Source organism: Microcebus murinus, chromosome 18, assembly GCF_040939455.1.
Source record: "Microcebus murinus isolate Inina chromosome 18, M.murinus_Inina_mat1.0, whole genome shotgun sequence".
Classification (NCBI taxonomy): domain Eukaryota; kingdom Metazoa; phylum Chordata; class Mammalia; order Primates; family Cheirogaleidae; genus Microcebus; species Microcebus murinus.
Window position 1 is genome coordinate 2,540,188 of NC_134121.1, and position 15,063 is coordinate 2,555,250.

Here is a 15,063-nt window from a genome sequence, read left to right on the forward strand (position 1 = left end):
AGGGTCCGAGTAAATCAGGAGCGAGTGGGCTGCTCTTGAGAGGCTGGGGACCCAGAACCGTCAAACCAGAAAGACCTGGCTTCTAGTGGACGGGGAGCCGGCCCCGAGGTGCAGCTATCACAGGAAAGCAGGCTCGGTCAGAGCGCCGCCCTGAAAAAGGAAACGCTCTCTCCTCAGGAGAAAGACTACTTCAAGTTTGTCCAACAAAAGTGGCAGAATGCTAATCTCCAAAAATAAGCTCATCTGCGTGTTTTCCCCACTTTTGTAAAGAAACGGTGAATGAAAGATGACTTTTCAAAAAATGTTGTGTTATTCTTGGCGTTTCTGGAACAACTATGGCCACACTCCTCGGCATTCGGCAGCAGAGCGCAGCGCCACGCCTGGGCTTGTGTGACCCAGGAGGAACTGGCGGCTCAGTCTGGGGGAGGAGGATGCTCTAGCGGCTGGCGTCTTCTGTGAAAGGCCCAGCTGAAGGCACCTCCTGAGTTTCGTGCCCTAGCTTCCAGAAACCTCGGAGTGGGAATGCCCAACTGGTGGCAGGGAACAGTCCTCTTCTTGCCAGAACGCGCCCCATTCCGCTGCACCCCTGGCCACCATGGCACTGACACTCCTCTCAGGGTTCCCTTTGCCGTGGGACCGGAAGGCTCCTGAACCCTGCTGGGGACTCTCGCTCCTTCCGCAGAAACGTTACATGAAGGAATGACGTACGTTTGAGGCTGTTCCACAAACAGTGTTAAAACTGAAGCCTCCAAAATGAGCCTTGGCATAGACGGCCATCGTCTACTTGCTTATTGTCAGGCAACGTCTTTGTGAGTGACAGGCTGATCCGCCCGTGCCGGCCCTGCCCTGTCCCGAGGTGGCCTCACCTTCCGCATCTGTGATATACTGAGCCTGCGCCCAAAGCTCCTCCAGGTAGTCCTTGATTCTCCAGCTAAATGGGACGTCACTGGAAGCATTCTCTGGAAGGTTCATGTAGTTCTGCACCACGATGGAGGGCATCTCACTTTCAGCTCTGCAAGGAGGCAAAGGAGGACAGAATGTGCCTAATGAGAGGTCACTCAGAACACACGACAACAAGCAGTGTTGCAAGTTCCCTTCAGTCACAGGGTGCTGAGGGCTGCACAGACAGCTGCTGGTCCACTCTGCAGGTGCGGGTTCCCGCCATGAAGGAGCGAGGGGACTACCTCATGCAATCCCTTTGCTCTACAGACAAGACAAGAGCAAACCCAGGCTGGTGGGGAAGTTGCCCAAACGCTCTGGCAGAACAAGTCCTCTAGTGCCTGCACCTGCTCTTCTCTGATACCTCCTGATACAGAGCATGATTTGTCAGAGCGATTTTTTTTCTTTCTCAAACATCAGCGGCACCTTGTCTTCTAAGTAAGAGCTTCCTCTGGCAATTCGGAATTCCACTTATTTATATATTCCTCATTAACCCGTGTCCCAGAATCGGCACCCCCTGCAATGCAAAGAGGACGCTCTCGGGAGGCCAGCTGAGCTGAGCTCTGTAAGGTCAGGCCTGGGCTGGGCTGTGCAGCTCCTCGCGTGGGACGAGGGACAGGAAAAGGGAACAGGCACCACGGCTCTCGTGAGCGCAGCGTCCCCGTCACACCCCAGTCGCACCGGGCTATTTCAGCTAGAGTGGGCGCTGGGAAAGCGGGAAATGAGGTGGTGGCGAGGAACGAGGATTCCTCAGAACCTCAGTGAACTTCTTTTGCAACGCCTGATCCTCTACGCAGCAAGAGGAGCCCACAAATGTCATTCTAAAGGCAGTATCTGTGTTTTATCAAACACCTGGGAGAACATATTAAAAGTGCTACTATTTTATGATTTTTTCCCCTTAAAACAAAGTCTTCTATTCACCTTGCGTTATTCATCACAAGAGGAATGTTCAGAAGCTTAGTGTCACTGAAAATAAACATCCAAAGGTCTCTTGCCCAGGGCGGAGAATCTGGCCTGGCCAGGAGCTCGAGGTTTCCGTCTCTGTCGATGAACGATATCACTCGTGCCAGGAGAGGCGTGACAGCCCGCTGGACTCGCTTCCACAGGGTTTGCCTGCAGCCCAGGAGAGAGAGGGAGCCCGTCAAGGTGAACGTGACCACGGCGGAGTGCCTGCCACCCTTGGACAGTTCATTCCTTCTTGAGCGTTAACAAAGCATCTAGTCTACTACTTACTGCACTATAGCTATGGCTGTACACTGAAATTTTCATCATTTTTTAGTACTAGAAAAGAAACTCCCAAATGGAAATATCTATGATTAGAAGCAGAACTGGAATGGAGCTTAATTCTACATCTAATAAACTGTCAAGACCCCATGTCTACTATAAATAGGAAGAAATTAGCCAAACAACAAAAATAGAAAAAATTAGCCGGGCATGGTGGCACGTGCCTATTGTCCCAGCTACTCTGGAGGCTGAGGCAAGAGGATTGCTTGAGCCCAGAAGTTGGAGATTGCTGTGAGCTAGGCTGATGCCGTGGCACTCTAGTCTAGGCAACAGAGTGAGACTCTGTCTCAAAAAAATATATATATATATACTTTTTAAAGTATATAATACACAGGAACCTGAAGAGAATTTTAAAATGAGAAAACTAAGCCTGCGAATGAGCAAAGAGATCCCCTTGACAGAGGTTCACCAAACCAGGAGGAGGACACAGACTACAAAAGCCAAGGTCAGAGCCACCCACGGGAGCAGCTGCGCCTATTTGGCAGAACTGGGAGCTGGGACAGAAGGACTCCAAGGATTTGGGCTGTTTAACCCCAAGGGGGCAAACGACTTAAGTCCAGAGACTGTGGCAGTGGGGAACGGAGCTGGTCCCCAAGTCCAGGCACAGTCAACCGGCAGCTCCTGGAGCACCGCCCAGCTCTGGAACGGGTGGCGTGAACGGGCGCAGTTCCGACCCCATCTCAGCGGCCACGCAGGCGCTGCTGGTGCCGTGGGAGGGACAGAGCCAGTGGTCAGTGCCGCGGTCGCCGGCACACCGGGGCAAAGCAGAGGCCGGGCAGCGCTGCATGCCCGCACACGGAGGACGCCCTGCCACGTAGGGGTGGCCGGAGGGGGCTGGACGTGCGGATCTGGAGAAGTATTCATGAAACCCACAGCAAGAGCCGAGGGAAGTGAAAATATCTCCAGGTCCCTAACTGGTCTTATGAAATTCCTGCAGAAGGTGTAATGAGGAAAGAAACGAGAAGTGGAAGAAAAACCAGAGAAGCCCCTGCCGTGCCGAGCGCCAGCAAGCCCACCCTTTCAGTCAATGCCGTTCTGTCCCCAGAATGCAGCGGCGGCAGTGGAGGGCACTGAGGGCTGGACTCAACTTTCCTTTAGAGACGAGGAAACAGAGCAGAGAAGGCAGGCACCAGTCTACAGCCCTGCCAGCCAGGACGGCTGATCCTCTGTCTCGGAGACCTTCCTCCAAACACGGGGCCTCGGAGGTCATCACAGGTGAGTCCCGAGCAAAGGGTCAAGGACCACGGGCAGTAATGACACTCTTGGGTCCTGTTTTTGTGATTATCATTACTTTGAGCAGCAGGACTTGGAGAATCATTTCTGTTCCCTCCCGCATATCACCTTTCTAATTTAATTACCTAAAATAGCGTCCCTTCCTAAGGTTTACAACATGCTAGTAAGCGTTTTCCTCCTATAAGAACACAATCTAGTTTTTCAAGTTTTGTTATTACAAAAAAGTTTAGCCTGGTGCGGTGGCTCACGCCTGTCATCGCAGCACTCAGGGAGGCCAAGGAGAATCATTTGAGCTCAGGAGTTTGAAACCAGCCTGAGCAAGAGTGAGACCCTGCCTCTACTAAAAAAAAAATAGAAATAAATTAGCTGGAAAACTAAATATATATATGTATATGTATACATATATATATATATATATGAAATTAGCTGGGCACGGTGGTTCATGCCTGTAGTCCCAGCTACTCCAGAGGCTGAGTCAGGAGGATCACCTGAGCCCAGGAGTTTGAGGTTGCTGTGAGCTTGGCTAATACCATGGCACTCTAGCCCAGGCAACAGAGTGAGACTGTCTCCAAAAAAAAAAAAAAAAAAAAAAAATTGAACACACATAAAAAAAGAGAAAAGTCCAACAATCACCTATAGAACCACCGCCCAGATTGGTTCTGTGCTCCTGGAGGAAGAGCGACAGCTCTGCCTGGCTCAGAGGGTGGAAAGCCCGAGCGCGCTGGAGAGGGCTCCGCACAGGGGCCACGCCCCGCCGCGCACGGACGCCGTCCTGCGCGCTCCGTCTCCCGTCTGGTACCTGAACGTGCCCGCCTCCTGGAGGGCGTCCTGGTTCGAAGCCTCCCGAGACACCCACTGCTTCAGGCTGGGGAGGTGGCTCTCTTCTTGCTTCTTTAAAAGATCGTGGAGGCGCATCTTGGACACGCGCAGGAAAGACGCTGTCAAGGGCAGAGGGACGGACGCTGAGCGTATCCGCGGGCACCGCGCTGCGGGCCCCCGGCTTCCGCCCAACCCACGGATGGGCAGTCCTCCCGCCAGGCGACTCCAGAGCGCAATGTGAGAGGTGCTCTTAGAGCCCCACCGCGTGGGCCGCTTCTGCTGAGCCACAGAAACCCAGAAGGGCGCCCCCCACCCCCCGACACTGGGTGGGAAGATTCTCACTCCTGGGGAAGAGCCCACTCGGGTGGCCGAGGGGCGGGGACTCACCGCTGCGCTCGCTGTCTTCGCTGAGGAGGCTGAGCAGAAGCTCCACCCTCCGCATGTTGCGCCCGCAGCTCTCACTCTGGTCTCTGAGCACCCCCACGGCACTCTGCACGCAGCTCCTCAGCAGCCGCGTGGTGTCCAGGACCTGCGCCTGTGGGTGGGGACAGTCACGTCTTCTGTGTCTGCCAGTCCCTGGCGGGGACAAGCCAAACTACCGAACCACTGCCACGAGCCCCTCGGGGGTGTCCGAGCGGCACGCAGGCAGCATGGGGGGCGGGGGCGGCCTTCACAGACAAAGCTGACAGTGCCGAGCTACCACCTGCCGGCACAGGTGCCCTTGGCTGATTCCCTGATAACCAACCAGGACACGGTGACTCGTGTTGGGGACGAGAGACATCAGCCCAACCCCTGTACCGCTGCATGGACTCCTCTAACTACGAAGATGCAGCTCAGACCTGTCACCAGCAGCACATGGGGCCCCAAAACTGGAACTTACATCACGGCCTCCCGTCTGGGAGGTTTCATCTTCCGTCCCCCCAGAACTTTCTGTTTCCATGTCCCCGTCTGCCGTTTCCCCGGATCTGCTGCTCTCTGTTTCCATCGCCTCCTCTCCGTCATCTTCTGCCCCGCGTCCCATCGCCACTGCAATCGAAGCAAACGCCATCTGGTCACCACTCACAAGGTGGGGTGCGGAGTGCCGGTGGCAGCGTCTGGGGTCTGCATGCTCAGGCTCCAACTCCCGGGCGTCCCCAGCCCCCAGCTCTGTGGTGGGTCTCTGGACGGGAGGATGTCTCTCATGAGGTTCAGCCCCAAAGGGACCCACTCAGTGCGGCCCTCCGGCGGCAGCCCCGTCCCTCCAGCCTGGAACCGAGGCACACAGAGCTCACTCACTCCCAGGGCCGTCCCTACTCAGGAAGACTCACTTCTGCTCGAGGGAAGGCTACCAGCTGCGTGGCCCTGTGCTCTAGAGGAGTCACCAGTCACGCCAGGGCCGTGCTGAGCTCCTGCGGAGGTGACGGCGGCCCGGCCCCGCCTGCTGGAACCGCCCGCTGCCTGCAAGTCCGCCCCTCGCCACTCACGCTCCGGCTGCTCTCCCGGCTCGAACAGCTGGCTGACGGTGACGCTCTGCAGCCTCGTCACGTCCGAAACCATGACTGTGGATCTCCGGAGGTCGTCGATGTGCACAGACCGCCATAGCCCTGTGGGGAACAAAGCCACGAGGAACCTTCTCGTCACGCAGGAGCAGGGACTCGCTGCTCGTCCCGAGCGTCCACTGCACTGACGGTGAACGAATGGCCGGGAGGCCCAACCCTCGAGCGTACTTACACAGACGTCGCCCCACCGCTTCTCTTACGCGTCTCTCAACAACTCCAGCAGAAACTCAGTGTTAAGACCCGAAGTAACAGATTGGGAAGGATATCGGGATAAGGCCTGCGATTCTGTTATAAGGGTGTCCTTAGATTTGCTGTATCGTAATTAGTGAGACACCTGCTAGGCCTGCCTTCCGTTATCTGTGAATTCCCTGCTTCTAGAATACTGGCTGTCCTACGTCATAAGTAGTTGTTCACTGTTACTCAGAAAAACAGAGAGAATTGTGTGAAGATCCCATCCCCGGCCCTGAACACGATTCAACACGAGTGGGAATCTCTCCTCTGGTGTCCACCTAACCGCAGGAGGGGCCAGAGGGACTAATCAAGGCTTTATCTACAAGTAAATGAAGGAAATGCTCAGTGCTGTAGCATCAAGTCCCTAGGTCAGTGTTTTTTATGGTAATTACTGGTAAGAAATCTAATTGCATCGGAAAAGAAAATTGTTGCGATTAACATTAATGTTCTCATTTCAGACATGTACAGCATAGGACCAAATGACAAAAGCACAGTATTAGATAGATACATTCACTAAGATTATGGTCCTACCTCCATGGAATCCCACATAGGATGCTCCGCTTCCCATCCGGGACAGTTTTGTGATGAAATAGACTAAGACGCAGCCCTCGTTCCCTTGTATGTTGTTGATTTCGTTTACAGCAGAATACCTATTTCACAAACAGAGAAAAATCAAAACAGAACAGGCAAAGAAGCAAAGCAACGTCGTGCAGCTGCTCAAGGGCGTCCTCGGCGCTGCAGGGCTCAGTCTCACGGCCTCCCGTTTTGATTGGCTTTAAAGAAATGTCACACCCTGATGCCTGTGACTTATTCTGTTAGGACAGGATGGGAAGTCCTTCCTCAATAGGCTCGTCTTCTTCCCGTTGCCGGGTCCCTCTGCTTTGCAGGGGCATCCCTTCATTGTTCAGAAACCCTGCCGTGTGCCCCGCAGGGGGCTGGCCCCAACACACACAGGTGGGGCTGGCTGAACTCTCCCCTTCGAGGAGGAGCTCTGTGCACCCCCAGTTCTCCAAAGCCAGTTTCCCTCGGGATGTAACTCAGCCATGAACTGAAATACGCCATCCTGTGCTTTAACAGGGCCCAGAGGGCCGGGCGCGGTGGCTCACGCCTGTAATCCTAGCACTCTGGGAGGCCGAGGCAGGAGGATCGCTGGAGCTTAGGAATTTCAGAGCAGCCTGAGCAAGAGCGAGACCCCGTCTCTACTATAAATAGAAATTAGCCAAACAAGTAAAAATAGAAAAAATTAGCCGGGCACAGTGGCGGGTGCCTGAAGTCCCAGCTACCTGAGAAGCTGAGGCAGGAGGATCGCTTGAGCCCAGGAGTTTGAGGTTGCTGTGAGCTAGGCTGACGCCACGGCACTCTAGCCAGGGCAACAGAGTGAGACTCTGTCTCAACAAAAAAAGAGGGCCTAGAAATCATTTTTACTTTAACATTAAGTAATAAGAAAACACAGTTAATTCAGATTTCCCCTTCTGAACACGATAAAAACGTCCACTAAACATGAACGAAAGCATTTACATACCATTATTGCCCTTGAACCGGCAATAAGTAAAATATGTGTAATTCAAATTAACATTTACCAAAGCATTTCTGCACACATACGCTTCAAGGACATCCATTTATATCTTATTGTAATTTCCATTATCTACACTTCCTGCATTTCACTATTTGCTGTTCTTTTTAGCCTTTTCTTTTCGTCTCTCCAGTTTCTCTAGTCCACACGGCACAGTGAGCAGGGGGAGAGTTTTTCTTATTTCTATTTCCATGTTTATGATGATACGATACTGGAAGACGTTCTTTAGGAGCTCCTCAGTAAACTTTGGGTTTCTTGTGTAGTTTTCCGAGAAAAACACTAAAAACATACTTAGCCGAGGCAATGAGCTGAGCACTGTGAACTCCGTCTTCAAAATCTGTCTGAATAATGAGGATTTTGCATCCGGCTGCACAAGTTAAGCCGTTTCTGAAAGAAAAGGAAATTATTCCAATGAGTTCTCTGTCCTAAAAAGTGGATAACAGAATTCCGTAAAGTGATGGAAAATACGAAGGCTACGTGTAGAAAGAACCATTCAGGGGGATTTTTCTCCTATAAGACGAATAGACAATCTCGTGGAGAAATTTTCAAAACCCCACAAATGCTTCCCGGTGCGATATGAGGACAGCGGTTTCAGGGAACGCTGTCACGGAGGTGCTGGGCTGCAGGACATGAGCGTGAGGAGGACACCTGGGGACTCGGCATTGACGCTCTCCACAGCCACGCGTCCCCAGAGTTCGTGAACCAAGGCTGGCGCCAGAGCCGCAGGGCAGCAGCGGCCCTCGGTGGGCCGGGAGGGGAGGGCGGGCAGGGCGCCTCACCGGACCGCCTTGAGGAAGGACTGCTCCGTGTAGAAGTGCTGCAGCCACAGGACTGTGGGTTTCGCGGCCCTGCCTGCCAGCTCCGACGCCAGGGCTTCACAGTCGTGACTCGTCAGCAGTCTGGAGAAAGTGGTGACCTGCGAAGTTAGGAGACGCAAATTATTTGCCAGAATTCAAGTAGGATTAGGTGGCAGAAATTGAGGATGGTACGCCGACATCTATGGGCTCAGCGCTGGCACAGAGAGAAAAGAATCCAAACCCACAGATTTTTCAGAAACAAGGCGGTGCTGAGGCCAGCAGAGCCTACAGGGATCAAGAGGTACCGGAGAAAACACTCCACCCTGCCCCAAAGATGCAAAAGTCTCCTTCCTAGATGCCAGCGTCCCTTCCTATTTAGGTCACTACTTGGGATTCTCATGACCCTTTACGGCTCAGCACAGATGCCAATTCTTATCATGTGGCTTCCCGTCTCCTGAAGCAGTCAGCAGTTGGTGACACCTCCGTCCCCTGCTGTTAGCAATTCTCCACCGTGGATCACGCCCCACGGTGCAAACCCAAACGTTTCTTAAGACATGCTGCCGTCTTAGCGCCCGGATCCCATCTCCAGGCCTGGCCCTACCACCGAGCTTCAGATTGCTACCCCCGACTGCAGGACAGACAGCAAAACGTGTCCCAAATACACTTTGCCATTGGCCCCCAAAATCTGTCACTCATTCCTGGATTATCGATCACAATGAAGCAAACCCCCAGCCCTCTGGGGAGGAATCCAGGGAGTCACCCCTCCAGGACTCCACCTCCAGAGCCCCTCCTTGGGTGTCCCTAGCCCGCTGATTTGTGTCCAACTTCTCAGTTCCGTCCACGCCTCTCATCGTCCCTGTCCCAGCAGCCTCCCCACTGGTCTGTTCTACAATGGCCTTTCTTTCATCAGACTCTGTCTCCATCACCCCGGCAGAGGGACACATCCAAACACACACTCCTCCGTCACTCCCCTCTGCACAGCAAAGCCAGAGCTGGGCCACGCGGACTCATGGCCCCCCACGAATTCTCTCTGAGGGCACCTGCTCCCCGTCTCAGTGCTCACAGCCCTGAACTCTAAGCTCGGCCAAAGGCGCCCTGTGGCCTCCTACACAGAAGGGGCCGTGTCACACCATAACTTTCGCCCATGGAGGCCCTCTGCCCAGAATCCCTTTCCGGCCAGCTGGAGGGGCCTGTCCTAGAGAAAATCTCGTCTGCCCTTTTATCCTGATCTGCACTGCCCCTCTCTGCCCTGAACACGGCGTTCACTTACCATACACGATCCACGGCATCTGTGCCCGTGCCAGTCTTCCCACGTTACACGTGGACAACACCAAGGACAGGCCCTGGGCCCATTGATTCCACATCCCCAGCGCGCCTAGCTAGGCACCCGGCCGCGGGGCTGCATTGGTTGACGCTGATGCTGCTGTCGGCACGGAGCCCGCACAGCAGCAGACACTCAAACCGAGGCTAAATGGAACTCGCATGAGGACCTGGTCCTCCCCGCACTTACCACGGAGAGGACCCAAAGTCTTGGCATGTCCACTATGGTCCTGATACACCGACTTGAAAAGAACCTTGAACCCTGGCCCTAGGGATTCAGGACTTTTAGGCGAAAGAGGACAGAGCGAAATGGTAGAAAGGCACTCACCTCCGTGAAGACGGCATGGCTTTCCTGGCTTGTCGCTTCAAGGTGAGCCCACAGGAAATCCGAGAAGGAGTCGTGCTGCTGAGTGTGGTAGTATTCCCGGGACAGGGACTCAGCAGCGAATAAGCCCAGCGAGGAGGCGCTCAGCCGCACCACGGCGTCGGGGGTGGCGCAATCCAGCAGGGTCAGTTTGGCCTCCGTGGACACCTTCTGGTAAAGCTCCTCGGTCGGGCCCCTGGGGCCTTGCCTCTCTGTGACCTGCAGCACCACCGAGGCGCAGGTGTCCGAGTGGTAGCCGATGAAGACGTCAGAAGGGCTGTACTTGTGTCTGGCTTGCAACAGATCCGTCTTCACGTGGACGAATTTCGCCACCCACGTCTCGAGCTCGTCCACGATGCTCTTCTGCCATTTCTCCAGCACGGTGCTCAGGTCCAGATAGTGCTTCTCCAGCCGGTTGATGAGGGGGATGGGGAAGCGAGTGTACACAACCTCCTTCTCTTCGATGACTATCAGGCGGAAGTCTGGGTGAACCCGGCATTTGACACGATGGGTCCCCAAACCCAGGTCCACGTACTTCTGCCCCCCGAGGTAGACGTAGTACTGGTTGAGCGCGTCGTAGAGGCTCTCGTAGAGGTTCTGCAGGTTCAGCAGCACCACCATCTTGCCCGTTTCCATGCAGACCTTCACGCGGTTGATGTTTCTGCAGATCTGGGTGTACTCTTGGTCCTTGGGAAAGCTGGAACCAAAAATGATCTCCGGCTGCTGGCCCTCGCTGAAGAACGTCTGCTGCAGGATCTGCAGGGCCACGTAGTTTTTGGTGAGCACGAGTAAGTAGCGGGAGTCCACGTCGTCCAGCCCTCTGCCTGGCACCTTCTCCAGAGCCCCGTAGATGTTCTGCTTGATCAGCTGCACAGTGCTGACTTCTTCCGAGCACTTTGCCTCCGGCAAACTGGCTGTGAAGATGTCCAAAGCGTGGATGTCGTCTTTGCCGCTGAAGTTGCGCAGGACGGCCTGCGCGATGTCTTGTGGGGAAGGCTTTCTGTTGGAGGCTTTCGCCACGGCGAAGACCATCTTGATGAGGCTGTAGTAGTCGCGAAGCCCGAAGAACTCCTTGTCTTGGCTCTCGCACACCGTCTCGTAGGCTCTGGCAAAGGGTGCGAAGAAGCCCTGGATTCTGTCCTGAACGAGGCTGTCGGAAGAGCAGATGCCCCTGGCGCTCTCCGTGAGCTCCTGCTCGCTGGGGCTGCCGCGCGACACGAAGATGCCGCGGTTCATCTTGGCGGGGTCCAGGGCCCAGTTGGAGATGCCCACGAAGCCGACTTTCTTGTGGGGGGCGGGGTCGTCTTCGACGCAGCCGTCTTCCAGCAGCGGGTGCAGAGCCTTCAGGGGCATCTTGGGCGAGTCCTCCGCCAGTCCCACCTCGTCGAGCACCACCACGGACACGTACTGCCGCAGGTCCTTCCCCTGCTGGAAGCGGGCGCACTGCCTGAAGGTGCCTATGATGCCCTGTGGCGTGGAATGCGGGCTGCACTGGAAGGACACCAGGTGGACCTGCTTCAGGCTGCGGAAGAGATCCGAGTGAGCGGCCTGGCCTTGCATGGCGTCCGCCACGATGGTCTTGGCCAGAGACTTGGAGCTGCCAGGCTTCCCCACCAGGAAGAGAGGAATCTTGAGCTCGATGCAGATGACCATCATGAAGACGTTCTCCTTCAAAGCCAAGTTCTTGGCGATGGTTCTCCTCAGAGGGACGCCGTTCAGAAAGAGATCCTGTGTTCGAGTTATTTCCTCCAGAATAACCTTGCTGTCATCGTACGGTTCTGGAAAGAACCTGCAAATGTCTTTGCGATACGAGTCTTTATTTTCTAAAGAGGCGTGATAGCACACGCCGATGGCCAGCACCAGGGACCAGAGGATGGGGTCTCTCTGGACGTGACCCTTGCTGGTGTTGGACTCGCGGACCAACGAGTCCAGTTTTACTAAAAGCATCTCGCTGTGGTCGTAAAACCATTTGAAAACTTTCACGCAGCGCTCCACGTCCCGGAGGCTGACAAAGCTGCACTCGTCCTGTCTCTTCCTCATGAAACCCTGAGAGGCAGAAAGCACTTCTGTGATCACACGGGTCTCGGCCGGCTCCAGACGGACGGAGTCGACCAGTCTCTGGACGATCTGCTGGATGTAGAGCTTCTCAGCAGTGTCATCCAGCTGTCCAAAGTCCCACACCAGGGGAATCAGGCTCGGGGGCAGAGCGTGGACGCGGTACACCAGCTGTCTCAGGGGGATGGAGCCCAGCCTGTCCGCCGTCTCCTCCGCCCTGACCCGGTAGCCCAAACCGGCAGACTCCAGGCGACAGATGGCCTCCTCCGAGTGCTTCCGGTAAGGGTTGCAGGCAGCTATGACATGCAAGCCAGAGCGCTCTGCCAGGGGCTGGCCGTCCACCGTGCGGTCACACAGGACCTCTTTGATGGCGCTCACGGCTTCCGTTGTGTTGGCTTCGTCCAAGAACAAGATGGTGTCCAGCTGATGGTTGGCCGTATTGAGGACAGCGATGTCCTGAGCCTCCCTGACTTTGGAGTAGATCATGTCCGCCGTCGTTCCTCCGTGGACCTTGACCAGCTTTATCGTCTGAGCGTCGGCCCCGCCGCCCCGCAGGTCGCTCAGGAATTTGATGAGCCTGGTTTTCCCGCAGCCGGTTTCTCCCATGATGATCACCGGGATCCCGCATCGGAACCGCATCTCAACGGCAAGGATCTTGAGCATGTTGTCTGTAGTGAGCTCGTACGTTTCATCAGGGTCTATGGGCCACTGGATCCCTAAGACCAGGCAGAGCTTCTCGAGTTTCTCGTGCCTGGGCAGTTTATCAAAGTCGACGTTGAAGGGCACCCTCTGAAGCAGCAGCCCCCTGTACAGCTCTGCGGTCATGACATCCCTCTTGATCACGGTCCCAGTCAAGCGGTTGACGGCGTCCACACCGCCATTCTGGTTGGGCTGTAAATGGAAGCCTATGAACGTCATGGAGGTGTGGTCAGCGTTGAAGAAGACGTACGGGTGGGGCTCTGACTCCCACCGCTTCCGGAGGGAGAAAGGGGCCAAATCTTCTTCCTTAACCCCATCCATGGGGACCGTGTAACTCCCTGGGCTTTGGTCAGAGGTGTCAAGTGTCGGTGTAGAAAAGTCTCTTGCCATAAAGATCATGAACGTCACCACAAAGTTCTTGAAGCCCCTCAAGGTGTCTCCAATGACATCTGGATCGCAGAAGAGAGAGTCCTCACAGTCTCGCAGCTGGTAATTCAAGAACCTCGAGAAGTTCCGAAGCTCCGACCAAGACGGGTTTATCACCCCACAGTAAATCAGGAAATGTTGGAGGCATTCCTGTGGGTTGCCTTCAATGGAGCCTTCTTGGTACTGAAACCGGTCTAGGTTTTCGTTTCGATGGAATCGTCTTAAATATTGGTAAGGTCTTTGGAAAGTCTCGCTGCAGAACTCTACGAGATCCATCCCGGGCTCTCGGTCGCTCCTCTCAGGACTCAGCTCCATGTCCTGCACCTCTTTGGGAGGCCTGCAGGTGACTTTTGGGAAGATGTCCAGAAAACCGAACTGGGGGGCACGTGCACCCTGGAAAGGAGAGAGTTGGTAATGTGGTTATGACTAAGCCTCCTAACAAATGCTTTTCGTGTTTCGACCCTCCATGGGATCTTTATGGGACGAACCTAAAAAAAAAAAAAATTACTTAAAAATACGTAGGTTTCCGTAGACTCTTTTTACTGTTTACATTGGATGTGTTTTGCACATTAAGGTATTGTGGAGGCCGAATGGTGGGAGCCACACTCTTAGGAAGAGAGGGCGTTTTCTAGCCCAGCTTCCTGCAACAGGACTTCCCCATTAAGCACTGACGTATACACCTGTGTGAGCATAAAAATGTTTGCTAAGAAATTCCCGACAACAGTCTCCTTCCCATCAGAGCCTGCAGGAAAGATGCCTTCTCTCAGCAAACGAATTTACCATATTCAGAGCACAGCTGGGATTTAAACTGTGACATACGGCATTATGCCTGAATTGAACAGATTTAAGACACCGCTGATTAATGTAAGAGTATTTTTTTTGAGGCAGGGTCTTCTCTGTCACCTGGGCCAGACTACAATGGCGTCATATCTCACTGTAGTCTCAAACTCCTGGGCTCAAGCAATCTTCCTGGGTCAGCCTCCCAGAGTAGCTGGGACTACAGGCGCCACCACACCTGGCTTATTTTTATATTTTTTGTAAAGATAGGTTCTTGCTCTTGCTCAAACTGGCCTTGAACTCCCAGCCTCAAGCGATCCTCCTACCTCGGCCTCAAAAAGTGCAAGGATTATATTCGTGAGCCACCGCACCTGGCTAGAAGAGTATTTTTATTGCAGACATCATTTAAAAACAAGTTTAAAGATTAAACTTTCTTTACTAACAGTGCATTCAGCTGCTTCAGTAAGGCAAAAGCGTGGCATTGCCAGAACACGTTACCCCTGTGGTGGGCCCCGAAGGAAGTGGAGACCCTCCCACACCACGAGAAAATGCCCCACGAAACAGACCGGCGTCGAGGACCTCCTGGGCAGCACGGAATTCCCTTCCAGGATTTCAATGACATATAAATGGCACGGCTTCCGGAGCCACATCTTCCCATGTATGTCCATTAAGTACTGCAAAACGAGGAGTTTGAAAAGAAACACCGAAACTCCAGTCCGCACCTAAGGACGGAATGACATGGGTCTGTAAATACACAAAATGACGATGAGTTCTTGCAACCCTGAGCATCCTCTGAGTTTGTTCTTCGACAGAGCGATACTGATGGTTAACACGGGCCCGCGCCACCCATGCGCTGCCAACAGTGTTGCCGTGCGTGGACGGGTCACCTGTGCCACGGCGGTCCCCTACGACTACAGTGCTGTGTCTCTACCATGCTTTCCTACGTTTAGATGTGTTTAGGTGCACACAAGCCACCGTGTCTCGGTTTCCACAGTGTCCACGCAGTCG

General features: G+C 54.3%; 1 protein-coding gene across 5 annotated transcripts in view; it reads right to left on the reverse strand.

The window, feature by feature from the left end:
* Positions 1-15,063, reverse strand: part of RNF213 (ring finger protein 213) — a 94,758-nt gene that overhangs the window by 30,688 nt on the left and 49,007 nt on the right. For all 5 annotated transcript variants that reach the window (XM_075993998.1, XM_075994001.1, XM_075993999.1 and 2 more), the window contains 11 exons: positions 14,622-14,777; positions 10,063-13,671; positions 8,397-8,533; positions 7,909-8,004; positions 6,576-6,694; positions 5,739-5,858; positions 5,156-5,301; positions 4,663-4,810; positions 4,256-4,394; positions 1,861-2,052; positions 867-1,012 (listed from right to left, as the gene is read on the reverse strand). In XM_075993998.1, the coding sequence (XP_075850113.1) occupies positions 867-1,012; positions 1,861-2,052; positions 4,256-4,394; positions 4,663-4,810; positions 5,156-5,301; positions 5,739-5,858; positions 6,576-6,694; positions 7,909-8,004; positions 8,397-8,533; positions 10,063-13,671; positions 14,622-14,777 (5,008 nt within the window). The remainder of the gene's footprint in view (positions 1-866; positions 1,013-1,860; positions 2,053-4,255; positions 4,395-4,662; positions 4,811-5,155; positions 5,302-5,738; positions 5,859-6,575; positions 6,695-7,908; positions 8,005-8,396; positions 8,534-10,062; positions 13,672-14,621; positions 14,778-15,063) is intronic.